Raw genomic sequence first — 16,139 nt, 5'->3', positions numbered from 1 at the left:
CAGAGTTTTCTGCACCAAAAACCAGAGCATTTGCAGGAAAACCGCAGCTTACAATAATTTCAGGCAGCCATGTTCAGAGCTCACAGCCTTTCATGTGAGGTGATGGTTTGTATTTATTGTATTCTCTTATTTATGATCATTCTTTATATCTAAAGAGCCTGCTCTATAACAATAAGCCTCTGCACAGTGATTCTGCTGGGACTTGTAGTACACTCCCCCTTGCAGGAGTTGTAGCCGGCTTTCACTGTCATGTGACCAAGATCCGGCTTCTCTCCACACCACAGCACCATCTATCACGTCCGGGAGGCGCGGCAGCCCAACACCCGTTCTGATTGGCTGGACAGTGACCACGTGGTTAATTGCGCGCTGACTTCCGGCAACAACTGCATCGTCACGTGATCTGGACTGTAAGTGGCTCCTGCTGTGTTCTATGTATCCGCTCCGCAGTCATGTGACCGGTGCCTGCTGAGACTTGTGGTGCTGCGTGAGCTGGGGGAGATGCCGCCTGTGCATGTCTGTGTGGGTGACTAGTCACTGAGCACTCCCCACTAGTGTCTGTGGGCTGTAATGGCTGGGGTGTCTGCAGGTGGTAGAATGGGAAATGTCCAGACTGGAGAATTTGTAACCCTCCTGGATCTGTTGGGAAAACTACATCTCCCAGCATGCCTCCCTCCCTCCACAATTAGACTGTCAGTCAGGGCATGCTGGGAGATGTAGTTTACAGCCAGGATTTGTAGTGCAGCACCAGTAAGGACAGGTTTGGACTAAAGATTTGTCAAATTCACAATTTTAACCCCTTCTCATGAGATCCTATTATTCAGACCCCCAGCAATCCTTAATTATCCCCTGTCCTAGGCTGTGGATAAAGGATAACCTGCAATTTTGGGAAAACTCTTAAAAGGGATTGTCCATTTTTTAATACATAACAGCAGGAAATGTGATATAATAAAGCAACCAATACTCGGCAGTTAGTTGCTCCAGCACTAAAGCTTTGACACAAAGGTTCTTAGTGCATAAATTGGCCAATTCATGTGTGCTCATCAACCACGGCAAGGTGACCTCCCCTGATGGGTCCTGATCTACCCTGGATGCCACTTTTGGGCTATTTCTGAGCTACCATGCATGCCACTTTTATTATGCAGTTACTGCAGCTTGCACCTGTTCACACTTAGGAGGTGCTGGTCAGGTTTTTCACTATGTATTACTATAGGAGGTTGTAACTGCCTCCTGTCTGACTCTGCACTCCTCCCATTAACCAGTTCTACCACCCATTTAAATTGTAGGCGTTTTAGCCCAGGAGAGACATGCTTGCCCGTTCAGTTGTAGGCTTGTAGCCCAAAAGTGGCATGTAGGGTAGATCAGGAATTGCCCAAAGGTGGCATGTAGGGTAGATCAGGAATAACCCAAAAGTGTCATGTAGGGTAGATCAGGAATAACCCAAAAGTGTCATGTAGGGTAGATCAGGAATAACCCAAAAGTGTCATGTAGGGTAGATCAGGAATAACCCAAAAGTGGCATGTAGGGTAGATCAGGAATAACCCAAAAGTGGCATGTAGGGTAGATCAGGACCCATCAGAGGGAGGTCACCTTGCTCTGGATGATGGGTGCACATGAATTGGCCAATTTTTATGCGCTAAGAACCTTAGTTTTTTGTAAGTACTGCTTACTGAGTAACAATACAGTTTAGATTCAATGTTTTCATTGTTTTCATGTAGTTTGGCCCTCACTGAGTGCTGCTGCACTTTCATTTTGTATATTATGCAGTTACTGCAGCTGGCGCCTGTTCACACTTAGGAGGTGCTGGTCAGGTTTTTCACTATGTATCATTGATCCCCATGTGATTGCTGAAGCCAATCACTGGCCTCAGCGGTGATGCATGCATGCATGTATGGTACTAGACAACTAAGAACAGCTATTGATTCTTCATAGGTAGAATGTATAAAAAAAAAAAACAGTTCAGAGTTTCATCCAGAAAACTCAAACTATTAATTTTTTCTTGCTTGTCCTCCGTGTACAACCCTTTTTTTTTTACAGCAGCGGCTATTAATCATTTACAGGAACATTTACAGTTCCCTATGTTACAGAATTGCAATGTATCCATAAAGATTGGATTCTATACTGTGGCTCTGTATAGCATCAGATATTTTTTTTTTTGCACGCCCATAGACTTGAATGGGCGAGTGTCATCTGACGTACGGGAGGAACTAGAGCACAATGCAATTTTTTGAGTCGGTGAAAATAAATTAGCTCATCCGCACTGCCCCATTTAATAACATTGATCCGAGCGCTTTCAGACCCAATATCTGTTCATGTGAACGAGCCCGTAGGCAGGGAAAGCAATGAGACGTGACTACGTGTGAATAATGACTGATAATCCTATTACTGTTTTGGTTATTGCAGGATCATCAAAGTGAATGAATGGAGGCCCGAGATGACCTTAAGTTTCAAGGTAAAACGACACGTTCCATAAATTCCCAAACTTTTTTTTTCCCCCCTTTGAAAAACTAAGCAGATGAAATTATCCAGGCAAACGTAAAATGTAACCAAGAAATAAAGTAGCACTCTGTAGCGCTATAGTATTCAAACATGAAATGTATGACATTTGAATTGCATTACTGCTCTAGAAAACAGAAATAAATGAGAATACTTAGTGCATAAATTGGCCAATTCATGTGTACCCAGCAGCCACGATAAGGCGACTCTCATTACTGGGAACCTATCCAGTGTGAATCCTTGCTTAGACTAAAGTCTACATGTATATGGAAAGGTAGGATCCTGCTATAATAAGGATAATATCCTTAGGATCCTGCTATAATTATTTTCTAGAGCAGTAATGCAATTCAAATTTCATATATTTCATTTCTGCATACTATAGCGTTACAGAGTGTAACTTTATTTGTTACTTGTATATGGAGATGACTACTCTTAGTAAGCTCCTGTGCACACCAGTTTTCTGTTTTGGAAGTGACGGTCAGTCTTTTGATGTTTAGAAGCGTAAAATATAGTAACACAAATGTAAGAGAATAAAAAATCAGATAGCACTCATCCGATGTATACGCCGGTTAGAGCGGGGCCCTGATAGGCATAAATGAGGTTGAAAACTTGGGTCAGGAGACCCGTGATCAATTCAGACATTGTTGTCTGTATATGGCCATCTACATTGCAGCGTTAAGCAGCAGAAGGAATAATCTAGAAGAAACTGATGAAACTTTCTTATTGCTAAGAGCACTGTATAGCTAAGCTGCACTTACAGTTTATAGCAGATTTTTGGCTTCGCTTCATTAGCAAAGAGCTAACACTAAGGAAGAGATAAATAGGGTCAAATATGGGACACTAGTGGCTTAAAGCGAGACTTTTGGCAGTTTAAACCCCTCAAAAAATGTTTTGTACCCTTCTCCTGACTGATAACTTTCAATAATGAGATCCCTTTGATGTGTTGTAAGCTGTTTACGGACCATGTTTTTTGCTGTAAAATTCAACTAAGAAAATGTCAGGAATATCCTCCTAGAGCAGCTAAATTTCATATGGATTTAACCGGAATCACTGTAAATGATGGTGGCCGCGCACTGACTACTATGTAACATGAGTGTAAATGTGACTGGCTAATTCTGAACACAAACACATCGAAAATTAGGTTGTGTGCACACGATGCGGTTTTAATGCGTTTCCGCGGCTGTTTTTCCCGCCGCGGAAATGCATTAAAACCGCTTGTTAATAGGTCTGCCATGTATAGCAATGTGCACATGATGCGGAAATTTCCGCTCCGGATTACCATTGCGGCAAAAAACGTAGCAGGACCATTTCTAACGCAATTCCGCCGCAAATTCGCGCCCATTGACTTGCATTGAATTGCATTTTTTTTCTGCCAGGGAGAGGCAAAAACGCTCAGGAAATTGCTGCTTCAAATCCTGAACGTGTGCACATACCCTTATGAGAGGTTGTTCACACTTGTGCAACCACATAAATTTTATTTAGTTTTATATTCACTGTACAAGGCTGCATGTCAGAAGTCAGAACATACTTTTGTTTGTTTGCATATAAAATTATTACCATATTTACATTTATTCTTTTAATTGATTTTCTGCTTTCTTTTTTTTTTAAGAATTTGATGATGCAACTAATCTATTAGCTGCAAACCCTGACGCCACTACTGTTAGTATCGGTGACCCAGATGAGACTCCAGGTGCCCAGCAGGGGCACCGATCCAGAGAAGAAGAAGACGACCTCTTAGAAGATTCTGATAAAACAGAGGTAATGACAGATACAGGTGCATCTCACAAAATTAGAATACCATCAAAAAGTTAATTTATTTCAGTTCTTCAATACAAAAAGTGAAACTCCTATATTATATAGAGTCATTACTGACAGAGTGATCTATTTCAAGTGTTTATTTCTGTTAATGTTGATGATTATGGCTTACAGCCACTGAGAACACAAAAGTCATTATCTCAGTAAATTAGAATACTTTATAACAGCTTGAAAAATGTTTTTAAAATCTGAAATGTTGGTCTACTGAAATGTATGTTCAGTAAATGCACTCAATACCTGGTCGGGCTCCTTTTGCATCAATTACTGCATCAATGCGGCGTGGCATGGAGGTGATCAGCCTGTGGCACTGCTGAGGTGTTATGGAAGCCCAGGTTGCTTTGATAGCAGCCTTCAGCTCGTCTGCATTGTTGGGCCTGGTGTCTCTCATCTTCCTCTTGACAATACCCCATAGATTCTCTATAATAGATTCTCTATGGGGTTAAGGTCAGGCGAGTTTGCTGCCAATCAAGCACAGTGATACTGTTGTTTGTAAACCAGGTATTGGTACTTCTGGCAGTGTGGACAGGGGCCAAGTCCTGCTGGAGAATGACATTTCCATCTCCTAAAAGCTTGTTGTCAGAGGGAAGCATGAAGTGCTCTAAAATTTCCTGGTAGACGGCTGCGCTGACTTTGGTCCTGATAAAACACAGTGGACCTACACCAGCAGATGACATGGCTCCCCAAACCATCACTGGTTGTGGAAACGTCACACTAGACCTCAAGCAGCTTGGATTGTGGCCTCTCCACTCTTCCTCCAGACTCTGGGACCTTGTGGAGTGTGTCAATGACTGCCTTCTGGACATCTGTCAAGTCAGCAGTCTTCCCCATGATTATGGAGCCTACTGAAACAGACTAAGGAACCTTTTTAAACGCTTAGGAAGCCTTTGCAGGTGTTTTTTGTTAAATATTCTAATTTACTGAGATAATGACTTTTGTGTTTTCATTGGCTGTAAGCCATAATCATCAACATTAACAGAAATAAACACTTGAAATAGATCACTATGTTTGTAATGACTCTATGTAATATATGAGTTTCACATTTTGTATTGAAGAGCTGAAATAAATTAACTTTTTGATGATATTCTAATTTTGTGAGATGCACCTGTAGTAGCCTGGTTCCTAGAGAGCAGAGTAAAGTTTATTTTGCCAGTATTGTGCCAAGGCTTCCGTTGCACTGGCCGATTATATATTGCTATGTGTGAATAGAGTAGTGGCATTAAAGGGATTGTCACAAAGCATACAAATCAGTAAGCGATTTCCTCCAACTAAAAGAAATAGTAAGTCCTGGTCCCAGATTGTTGTATGGCTTTAAAGAGGTATACCTACAATTGACATTTGGTTCGGAGACCATTGATAATGTATGCTTTCTCACATCTGTGCACTCCAGCAAGGCCTGGAAGCTGCCGAGTAATATTTACTTATGTACCATCCTATGCCGGCTCACCAACGCAATTTTCAGCTTGAGGGTATTAACTTTATCCTGTATAACAATATCTTTGAGTTTGATTCTTCACTTTTTAAACAATCCAGAGGCTGCGCCATAGGAAGCAGGTTCCCACTTGCATATACTTTTTTCCCCACTGTATAAACCTATATATTGGGTTATTCGAGGAATACTTCATATACAACAACTCACATACAATATACCGCTGTACCGTCGCTACATCGACAATTTATTTTTTTCATGGAAAGGGAATGAGACAGAGGCTAGGAACTTTATTGGGGGGGGGGGGTCTCAATGACAATTTGTTCGGATTAACTCTCACTTACCTTTTCTCTGCAGCTAAATAACATTTTTGGCTTTGTTGAGATCTTTTGACATTGACAGGATTATTATTTATTATTATTATTATACAAACTTGCGCCTTCTTCAAGAAGGTTCATGTCAACAGTTACATGGACTTTGGGAGTTCACGTGGCATGGCTGAGGAACATCCTAGTTCAACAAAGTACCAACACAGACACTTTGTGAAGACCGGCAGGAGTTTTGCAATTCAAGTTTTCAGAAAATCTGGCACTCCTGTAAAATCAATTTCCTTATTTGAAAGAATTAAAATTGGTACATATCATACGCCTTTCGAGGGTTACCGGCCTTAATCATAGGGTTTTGCATAACAGTTCAAGGACTGAGACTTGTCATTGACGCACTGAAAAATTGCACTAACCATCTGTTTCACCGTTCCCCAGGACCTTTATGCTGCGCTGCTGAGTGCACTTTTGCCGCATCGTGTTTCTGGTTTTCTGCAGTAAAGTCTTATCTATTTTATTATTGTATTTATCTATTAATACAGATGAATTGTGACCCTGGGTCCTGGCTTAGTGGCACATTTATCAATGATTGTGCATTCCAAATACTAAAGTTCTGGGTTCATATTCCCCCAGGGGTGCTTTATAGGGTATACATTTTTATTTTTCATCCTCTGTGGTGTTGTGACTCTTGACCCACATGTATAGAGTCATTTCCTTTACCTGTGTTATCCTGTATATAAATCCCTATTGTTTGTTACTGCATTTCGGCCTGAGGAAGGCATCGCTTCACTGCTGAAACGCTGCATGAATGTACGAATAAATGCTTTGAAGGGAAACCTATTCTTGCTGCTATCTGCTGGCAAGTCCAGATAAAGCACATAAAAATCGTGGCAAATTGCAGGTAGTCCTCATCGCCTTGCAAGCCCCATATGAGCGCTGAGCTTAACTGTCTTCATACTTTATACATCCAGTGTGTCTCTGTTTCACAGCTGCTTGCAGGACAGAAGAAGGTTGCCCCTTTCTGGACATTCGAGTATTATCAGACATTTTTTGATGTTGACACCTACCAGGTGAGTAAGAAATGTATTGGTTGTCAGGACTTTCTTATTATTTTCCCGTCCTTAATTGCAGTATCTATTGGTAATTGCAGGTTCTAGACAGGATAAAAGGTTCTGTTTTACCCATCCCAGGAAGGAACTTTGTAAGGCTGTATGTACGGAGTAACCCAGATCTTTATGGTTAGTATTATAGGATATGGACACTTTTGACAAAGAAAAAAATATATATTTTTTCTTGAAAATAATTACTTTAATTTATTTAAATGTCACTAAGTTTCAGTCTGCAATCTTCATTTCTTCATTCATTTTACAGACCCCTTTTATATGCAGTTTGCAATCTGATTCAAGTTTTAGATTTATCTCACGTGGGAGTGTCTTTCCCGGTAATATAGGCTGGATGTGAGCTCTCTGCGTATCCAAAGTGCTGCTGTATTTACTTGCTTTTAAATCATCTCTGCTTCAATACTGTACTTTCCCCTTTATATGCGTTCCTCCTTTTCTTTGTCCTCCGAGACACTTTCTCCCCTCTCCACTGCAGATCTATGTACAAACCCATTTTCCCCTTTCCTGCTATCACTGATAGATGCAGAAGCTTTGATGGATTTTTTAGCATTTTTGCAGAGCACACAGTTAGAGAAAGGTCTTGCATACACTCGGCAGCAGCAAATTGCTTGAAAACTTGCAATGAAAACTATTTAGAAAATTGCTTACTGTTGCATTTAGAAGGCAAACAATACAGCAAATTCTGTGCAAATGTGTAGATAGCCTTTTAAATTCATTTACATGTCAGTGTCACTCTACTTACTGTACACTGTATAGGAATTTAGGAAACGCATACTATGAACAAGAAGAGATTTTGGGGTATTATCGGGAATTTATATGCACCGTGCCCCCTTCATTGTTGTTTGATTGGCCCTGTAACTGAGGCTGGCATATTAGCCCTCATTACAGGGAGAATTCCACCTCTTGGCTGCAGAACTGATTGAGTCTCGTAGCGACCATCAGCTCCTTTTTGATCACTGGGTCCAGAGAAGGAAGCACTGTCAGCACTTGCTATTACTGTATACATGCCTTTTGTCCAAGGCTGTGCATACCGCGAACAGGAAGGTAGGGATGGTTTTAAACCCTCTCTGCCTTCTCTATGGGGAGTCTGGCTGTGTCTGACAGCCGGCTCCTTGCTTGATTCCATGCAGCTGCTCTACTACACAGTGACATTTTAGAACATCACTGCAGCATATAATGTGGACCGCCCAGTTGCTTATAGTCTATGGCTGGTCCTGGAAGTAGTTAATAACTTACATTTTAAATTTCTTTAAGAATTTCCATATAAAATTTCTGATGCATTAGGTGACTTACATTACTGTATCTCTCTTTACAAGGTCCTATCTGGATTTGTGCCACGCTGATTTTTACCATCACAATCAGTGGGAATCTGTCCAATTTCTTTCTGCACCGGGGAGAATCTCAATACCACTATGTGCCAGAGTTTAGAAAAGGTGAGTTTCACAGCAATGAAAGCCTATGTGGTCTGGACTACTAGATAGTTTACTATTAGAGTGAAAATCCACTTTACTTTCTAAACTTGACATTGCTATTTGTTGAAGGGCATTAACGGAAATAAAAACATTGTAAGATTAGCTTTCCAATTCGGTTAAGTAGAGACTGAATATAGTAGTGTATGGCTTATAGGGGTACTCCAGCCAATACCATTCATCACCTATTCATTGGTAAGGTGATACATGCGAGATATTGGGGTCTCCAGCTCCATTTTTGACCTGAGATCAGCAGTCAAACCCCACCTATTATAACTTATATCATCTTTCTAGTGAGCAAGTCAAGTTTTTCACCATAATGTCCCTTTAAATATAGAAGTGTCCTATATAAAGTGATGCTCAATTTCTGACTTGCGTATTGGCCTCAAGCTAACAGGGAACAAGGTAAGGAGTTGGATGGTGGCTCAGTGCTTAGCACTGTATGATGGCTCAGTGGTTAGCACTGTATGGTGGCTCATGCTTAGCACTATATGGCAGCTCAGTGGTTAGCACTATATGGCAGCTCAGTGGTTAGCATGTTGCTTTGCAGCGCTGGGGTCCTGGGTTCAAATCCCACCAAGTACAACATCTATAAGGAGTTTGTATGTTCTCCCTGTGTTTGCATGGGTTTCCTCCCACACGCCAAAGACATACTGATAGGGAATGTAGATTGTGAGCCCCAATGGGGACAGTGATGATAATGTCTGTAAAGTGCTGCGGGAATTAATGGTGCTGTATAAGTGAGTAAAATAGATAAATATGACACATCTTTAAAAATATGGTAGATGCGAAGGGGAACTAACAAGTGGGTCCTTAATATTTTATATGAAGCTCAAGGGACCAGAGTGAGTCTTATTTTGGACATTATATGCTGTTATATAACTAGGGAATAACTTATACACTTGGTCCAAGGGAAAGAGCGGAAGATGAGGACCAGCAACAAGACTGGCAAATACAATCACAAAATCTTTAAAGGGTTATTCCCATCTGAAGAAGTTATCACCTAGGATCAGATCGGTGAGGGACCTGAGCCTAGATGAATCGGTGGTCGGACATGTGCCCCTCTGCTCCATTCATTCTCATTCTCTATGTGACTGCCGGAGAAAGCTGAGCGAGCGTTGTACTTGGCTGTCTGCTTCAGACCCATAGAGAATGAATGTAGAAGTGGTGTGCATGTCCGGCCATCGCTTTATTCATTGTGGGGTCCCAGCGGTCGGACTCCCACCGATCAGCAAGGTATCACCTATCCTATCATTAAAGGATACGGTTTTCAGATGGGAATAACTCTTTAACATGTCACTGAGAAGACTAAAAACCAAAACGGACCAAAAACGGACAGTGTTTGGCGCCCTATGGAGCACTGTTTATAGTAATAAGGACCTTGCTTGTTGCACCCACATATTACTGACAGCTATCCTATCTATCATTCTATCATGGCGTTAATGAGAAAAGGTCTGCCAGGTACTCGTAGGAAGGTGTAAGGGCTGTATTGTATGTTAATGTCGTTTCCTGGTGTTTGGATTAAAAAACACGATCTATTTAAAATTCTCCGGGGATATGTACCTCCGTGCGTAAATTCTCATTAATAATTTAGAATTAAATAATTGGTGCTCTATGTTGTTTATTAAAGGGGATCAATAATAGCCCCAACCATCGTGAATGGCAAAAAGCTGCACCCAAAGATGTACGGCGCTGTGCAGTACCAGCTGATTGGAGCAGGTATTCAGACTTGGATTCCCATTGATTTAATACTGATGGCTTATGTTAAAGATAGACCATACATTTTAAAAACCTGGGTGAGCCTGTTAAATTTATTCTCTTGCAAGATGCACACTACATTCACTTTAGTAAGGGTGCTTTCACATTGGGTTTTGGCACTCGTTCAGTGGCCCCATCGGGGCTTATATCCAAACCTCCCGCAAAACGGTATTCGGACGTATGCATCGACAGGGTCATAATGTCATGCTAGGTATGGGAAGAACCCAGCGTATGAGGATGGGAAAAGGGGGGAAGCCCAGCAACTAGGGAAGGGGAGAGTGGAGACCCCTAAGCAGATCTAACAACACCCTGACTCCCCTACTGTCCCTAAATAGGTTCCGCACCTATCGCCGAGCAGGATACCTAAGCCCTGGCTGTCCCTAGAGCTAGGCCGTAGGTAGGGAGGGGATGGGGTGAGCACTAGTTAGCCCCACGGCAACTAAAGACAAACCAGGGAAACAGACAAGGGGATACACTTAGCTTTGAGAAGACACCAGAGAGATCGCAACTACAATCCACAAAAGAACTCCAAAAAGAATCCAGCCGACCACCAGAACTCCAGACATGAACAGAGGAATTAACTCTATCACCAGCAACTCGCTGGAGAAACTGAGTGTATTTAAAGATCCAGCAAGAGTGTGTCAATTAGCAGCAGAAGGTGGAGATCACCACTGGGTCCTAGAGAGGGAGGGATGATGAAAAGATCAAGAAGGTGTCTTTAAGGCCAAGCGCAGTGACCTTCTACAGCCGGATGCATAATGACTGTCTGTCAAACCTGACACAGCCGTGACATTTAGACTATAATGGTGCCGACATAACGAACGTGCGCTCTGCCGTGCACCAGTTTCGGACGTATATGCCTACTGCAGGCAGAGACCCAGACATAGTACACTGTGTAAGGAGAGTAAGAGAAGACTTGAATTACTGCAAGAGATACAGCTAACATAAGAGGGAATCACGATCTTCCTGTGTCTCTATAGAGGGAGCTCGCTGTCTGCTTCAGACCTGTGATCACAGCAGCACTAACATTTATTTAGTCTCTCTTTATCAGTGTGTGACGTTGGCTAGTAGGGTGGAAGACAGAGTGACTGGCAGGAAGGTCCGACGTGTCTGTAACATGGCAGACAATGATAACCACTTTCTTTTAGGTCTGCTGCACAGATTGCCAAACTCTGAAGGCAACTGCTCTACATGGGTATTGTATGTAAGAATCTAAGAGCAGTGGGGAAGATTTTTATTTCAGTAGAGGTTTGCTTTATATGGAGCTTGTCACCACAAAATGACTGTTCAAACCAAGCGCAGACACTCGGATCGCCCTTGGCGTGGCTAAACAGTTCAGTGCTCCTTTTTGTTTCCCATCTATCTCTGCTCTTCTCTGACTACTGCAAAGGCAGATGTGTCAATCATGAAAGAGGAGGGTGGGAAGGTACCCAGAACTGCACCGAGCGCCTGTGCTTGGTTTGAACAGTCATTTTGTACTGACAGACTCCCTTTAAGAGTTTGCTGTTGTGCAGTTTTGATTGCTATAGTTGTGGCGTGAACTTACTCTTTATGTACACTAGTCCAGGATCTCTGGCTCTTCACTTGTTGCAAAACTACAACTCCCAGCATGCCCTGATAGCCGCAGAGCAACCGACTGGTTGGAGACTTCCGCAATAGTCAATAAATGACCCAATCAAGATATCTTTTGTAACTCGACTAATGTGACCACGGCAGAGCCAGAATCAGTCAGTGACTATTTTGCCAACCTATTCTGCCTTTTTTTCTTGCAGTGTCCATTGCCGCCACGGCCATCTATGCCTACGCTCTGCTGGTGCCACTGGCTCTCTGGGGTTTCCTATCCTGGCGACACAGTAAAGTAATGAGCATGGTGTCATATTCCTTCCTGGAGATTGTGTGTGTCTACGGCTACTCCCTCTTCATCTACATCCCCACTTCTGTGAGTGAACGCTAGAACTGAGTAAGCTATACCTGAACTGGTTAACCAGTTCTCCGGTAACTCTGCACTATTTAATTATACAAGCAAAGAGCTCCAGGCAAAAAGATGACGACGTAACCTCTGCAGAGATCGTACAGAGCTGCGCACACCGCAGGGTGCAGCCGCTGCAACAGTCCTTACTTGCAGCCATAAATATGAATAATTGGAATATACCGAGGCGCAATACCGTGCATCAGGACACAGCGTAAAATCTATTTTGACTTTAATCACTGAATCTATCCTTGCTCTATGTTGTTCAGGTTTATTCCAATTTATCCATTCTCCTTCCTTCACTAGATATTGTGGATTATTCATTCTGAAATTCTGCGCTGGGTCCTCATGTCTTTAGCCATGTGTCTGTCTGGGGCTGTCTTGATGCTGACCTTCTGGCCGGCTGTGCGCGAAGATAATCGAAAGATTGCCATCTCCACACTTGTGGCCATCATGAGTCTTCATGTGCTGCTGGCGGTTGGTTGTGGGGTAAGAAAACACAAAAAAAATTCAGGTCTGATGTGGATAAAGCGAGTATTTGCGGGACTTCGAGTTCCTGGCCACGCGTGCTGCCAATAAGGAGCACAGTAAGAGCACACTGATCTTATTGCCTGTAGATTGGTTATGACTAGTGAGTATAGGTAATTTATCTAGGGATGCCTTTACTAAGGAGGCTAATAGTGCACAAAATCCCCCTATACAAATTTTGATTGCGGTCGGATATCTTTCTCGAATCCCCCACATGCGAATGCTAGTGTAGTGACTCACTCGGGAAAATAGGTAAAGCTAAAAACTACAATTGACCTTGCCGGTTCCTGTACAGACTAGAGATACACAAAGTCACAGAAGCAAATCCAGCTCACCACCTGAAGTTTCACACTTCTGGAGCACGGATAGCACCTGGGCAGGGCGCAACATCCAATAGAGAAAGCAGAAAAATCCAGCTCACAAAGTCCAAAAAAGTGCATTTTATTTTCTTAGATACATGAAGCAAAGATTAAAATTGTGTATTCACAAAAAAGAGAATACAGGCATCTTGACAAAGAGCGCTTGCCGCTCGAAACGCGTCGAAAGATGCCTGTATTCTCTTTTTTGTGAATACACAATTTTAATCTTTGCTTCATGTACCCTGGAAAATAAAATGCACTTTTTTGGACTTTGGATTTTTCTGCTTTCTCTACAGACTAGGGATCCTGACTCCGCAGTCCCTAGTGGTTCCTGCGTGAGCTGAGATAGCCCAAACTACAGACTAGACGATGGCAACTCGGACCTATGCTGCCTGAAAGGCCGTTGAGTGCTTAATGTTCCTCCTAAAGAACCGGAGGGCAGAGCCGAGTGCAAATTACCTACAGAAAGGAAAGTGTGCTGAAATAGAAAGAGATCCCAGAGTGAGCAAAACAAACCACAAAATACAGGATTAAGTATGTACTGTTAAGAGAATATGCCGCCTACTTCCTAAAAAGAAACAGAAGATAGGTGCTTGGAAAAGTGCTTGACAACTTGGTCACGCTATATAAATCCATGCAACCGGCATGGATTTATGTTGTGTGACCAAGTTACGATGCTGCATCAATAGTAAAAAAAAAAAAACCATCATACTCACCTTCTGATGGCCCCCGGTCTCCACTACGGTGCGTCCGGTGTTTTTGGCGGCTCGCGGTGGTGTAAAAGGACCTTCCATAACGTCATTTAGTCATGTAACAGGTCACGTGACACCCGACGTCAGCGGTCGCGTGACCTGTCACATGACTAAATGACGTCATGGAAGGTCCTTTTACCACCACGAGCAGCCGGAGAAGGAGACCGGGGACCACCAGAAGGTGAGTACAAGTTTATTTTTTATTTTAATTCTTTTTTAACTACAGGTGCTATGGTACCCGGGTCTGGATGAGTCTCCTCTTCTCCAGACCCGGGTACCATCCACGCATTGAACCGCATAATATCCGCATGTGCACATGTAGTCATGCAGATGTTATGCGGTCCAATGCAAGTCAATGGCGGCTAAAACGCTGCGATTCCGCAAAATTAATGGTAGTGTTGTAGATTTTTCCGCAATGATAATCCGCAGCATGTGCACAGCACATGCGGATTATCATTGGGGAACATTGCAGACCTTCTACCAAGCGTTTTTTAAGCGTTCCCGTGGCGGAATTGCCGCTGCGGAAATGCTTAAAAAAAACGCATCGTGGGCACACAGCCTTACCCTAAAAAGCCTGAAACAAGGATAACAGAAACTAAACACCTGGAGAAAATGGGTATCTGCTGTGGTTCGGTGGACAGAGAATCCGACCACAAAGCACATGCTCAAGGGTTCGAACCCAGAAGCATGACATCTTCGCTCAGCCAAACGCTTCAGAGCTGCCTGACTCCTCTGGTAGCAGCTAAGCTCCCAACCAAGCAAAATGATCGGGCGATTGAATTCCATCTACCTGATCCTTTTGTCCCCCTATATAATCTGTCAAGAGACAGTCAGGAAGCCACCTTAAACATTAGATAGTCTGACAAAATTGTCTGGTTTGGTCAACTTTTATCTAATGTTTAAGGCGCCTTTACCTGCCATGGAGATCATGACTGCTGAAAACAGTATGGCCAACAAATTATTGGCTCAGGATGGACCTATGTGCTGTACAAAAAAGTAAAAAAAAATATTCTTTGTAGTACATATCGGGGGTTTGACCCTGTGGCCCCCCCCAAAGACTCAACACCCTTATCCACCCATCTTTCCCACACAAGGTTTTAATTGCGAGCTATGCCTGGTTTCCTTTTCACTCCCCGTTCATATGAGGCTTGTTTGGCTCATATAGAGGTAGGACATTTGGTGGTTAGGGACTGTGATGAACCTGTAGCCGCCATCTTGGTAATGATAAATCATATCCAGGGATGGCCACACTTCAGCAGCCCCCACCCTTGGGACCTTCTGTTAAAACGTCAACTAGATAGTTTCCCCCCATCCAGGCTCCTGTAAGATAAGAAGCCTACTTAACACTTGAATGCTAGGAGCTTCAAAGACTTCGAGAGGAAACACAGCCAGCAGGGGGGGGTGCTTCGTCTATCTGTACCTGACCATTTGTCCCATAGGACTAGTTTCTTTGTCTGTCACAAGCATGGAGGCATAAGATATAGAAACATGAAAAGTACACGCATGTTGCATGGGATGGGCCAATAAAAAAATATCACGGCGTCCCGGAGCCATTGCGCACACAAGCCTCCGCGGTAGACGTTTGTACGTGCTCTGGAAGCCAAGATATAGCGCGGAGCCATTCCTGAGGACCGTATGGTATCATAATTGATATCAAAAGGTCGGTTACGGCGGCCCGAATCCATGGGAACCCCTGGGGGTATCATGAGACCATCCCAGAAGAAGTTATTGGGTTCCATAGAATTTGGGCTTCTGATCGAAGTTAGACCTGAGGGTGGAGACTGAGCCAGCTGACCTCACCAGCAGTGGGCGGGACGGGGCAGGTAAGATAGCAGGACAGACAAGAGACAAGTCAGTTTTTGACCCAAGAGTGGTGTGCTGAACATCTGAGCACCAGCTGAGGCCACCAAGGGGAGGAGCAGTTTGACCATGCGGTGGTAGGCCTCAGCCTGTAACAAAGAACCGTGCCTGCGACCGCAGAATCCTCTCCCTGCGTCACAAGAAAATCAAGAAACCGGTAACTGATATGCTGTGGTGATTCTGTGTGTTGTATTCCATTGTTGTATAGTTTAGCCTGACCTTATACCTGTGTATATTTAGTTGTATATCGTGTATCTAGTGTATTA

At 43.1% G+C, this 16,139-nt stretch overlaps 1 protein-coding gene across 5 annotated transcripts in view; it reads left to right on the top strand.

The window, feature by feature from the left end:
* Positions 1–305: 305 nt before the first annotated feature.
* The window catches only part of YIPF1 (Yip1 domain family member 1), a 35,540-nt gene continuing 19,706 nt past the window's right edge, over positions 306–16,139 (top strand). For 4 of the 5 annotated variants that reach the window (XM_073643413.1, XM_073643414.1, XM_073643412.1 and 1 more), the window contains exons 1-8: positions 306–407; positions 2,401–2,449; positions 4,103–4,251; positions 7,047–7,127; positions 7,208–7,295; positions 8,495–8,611; positions 12,178–12,344; positions 12,681–12,863. In XM_073643413.1, coding sequence (XP_073499514.1) covers positions 2,419–2,449; positions 4,103–4,251; positions 7,047–7,127; positions 7,208–7,295; positions 8,495–8,611; positions 12,178–12,344; positions 12,681–12,863 — 816 coding nt within the window. In that variant the 5' untranslated portion in view covers positions 306–407; positions 2,401–2,418. Of the gene's footprint in view, positions 520–2,400; positions 2,450–4,102; positions 4,252–7,046; positions 7,128–7,207; positions 7,296–8,494; positions 8,612–12,177; positions 12,345–12,680; positions 12,864–16,139 lie in introns of all 5 variants that reach the window. The other variant, XM_073643415.1, reaches the window with a different exon arrangement.

The sequence above is a fragment of the Phyllobates terribilis genome, unplaced genomic scaffold, assembly GCF_046119375.1.
Source record: "Phyllobates terribilis strain yellow unplaced genomic scaffold, ASM4611937v1 Scaffold_8__6_contigs__length_399053987, whole genome shotgun sequence".
Taxonomy (NCBI): Eukaryota; Metazoa; Chordata; class Amphibia; order Anura; family Dendrobatidae; genus Phyllobates; species Phyllobates terribilis.
This window is presented reverse-complemented; position numbering and strand designations above follow the sequence as displayed.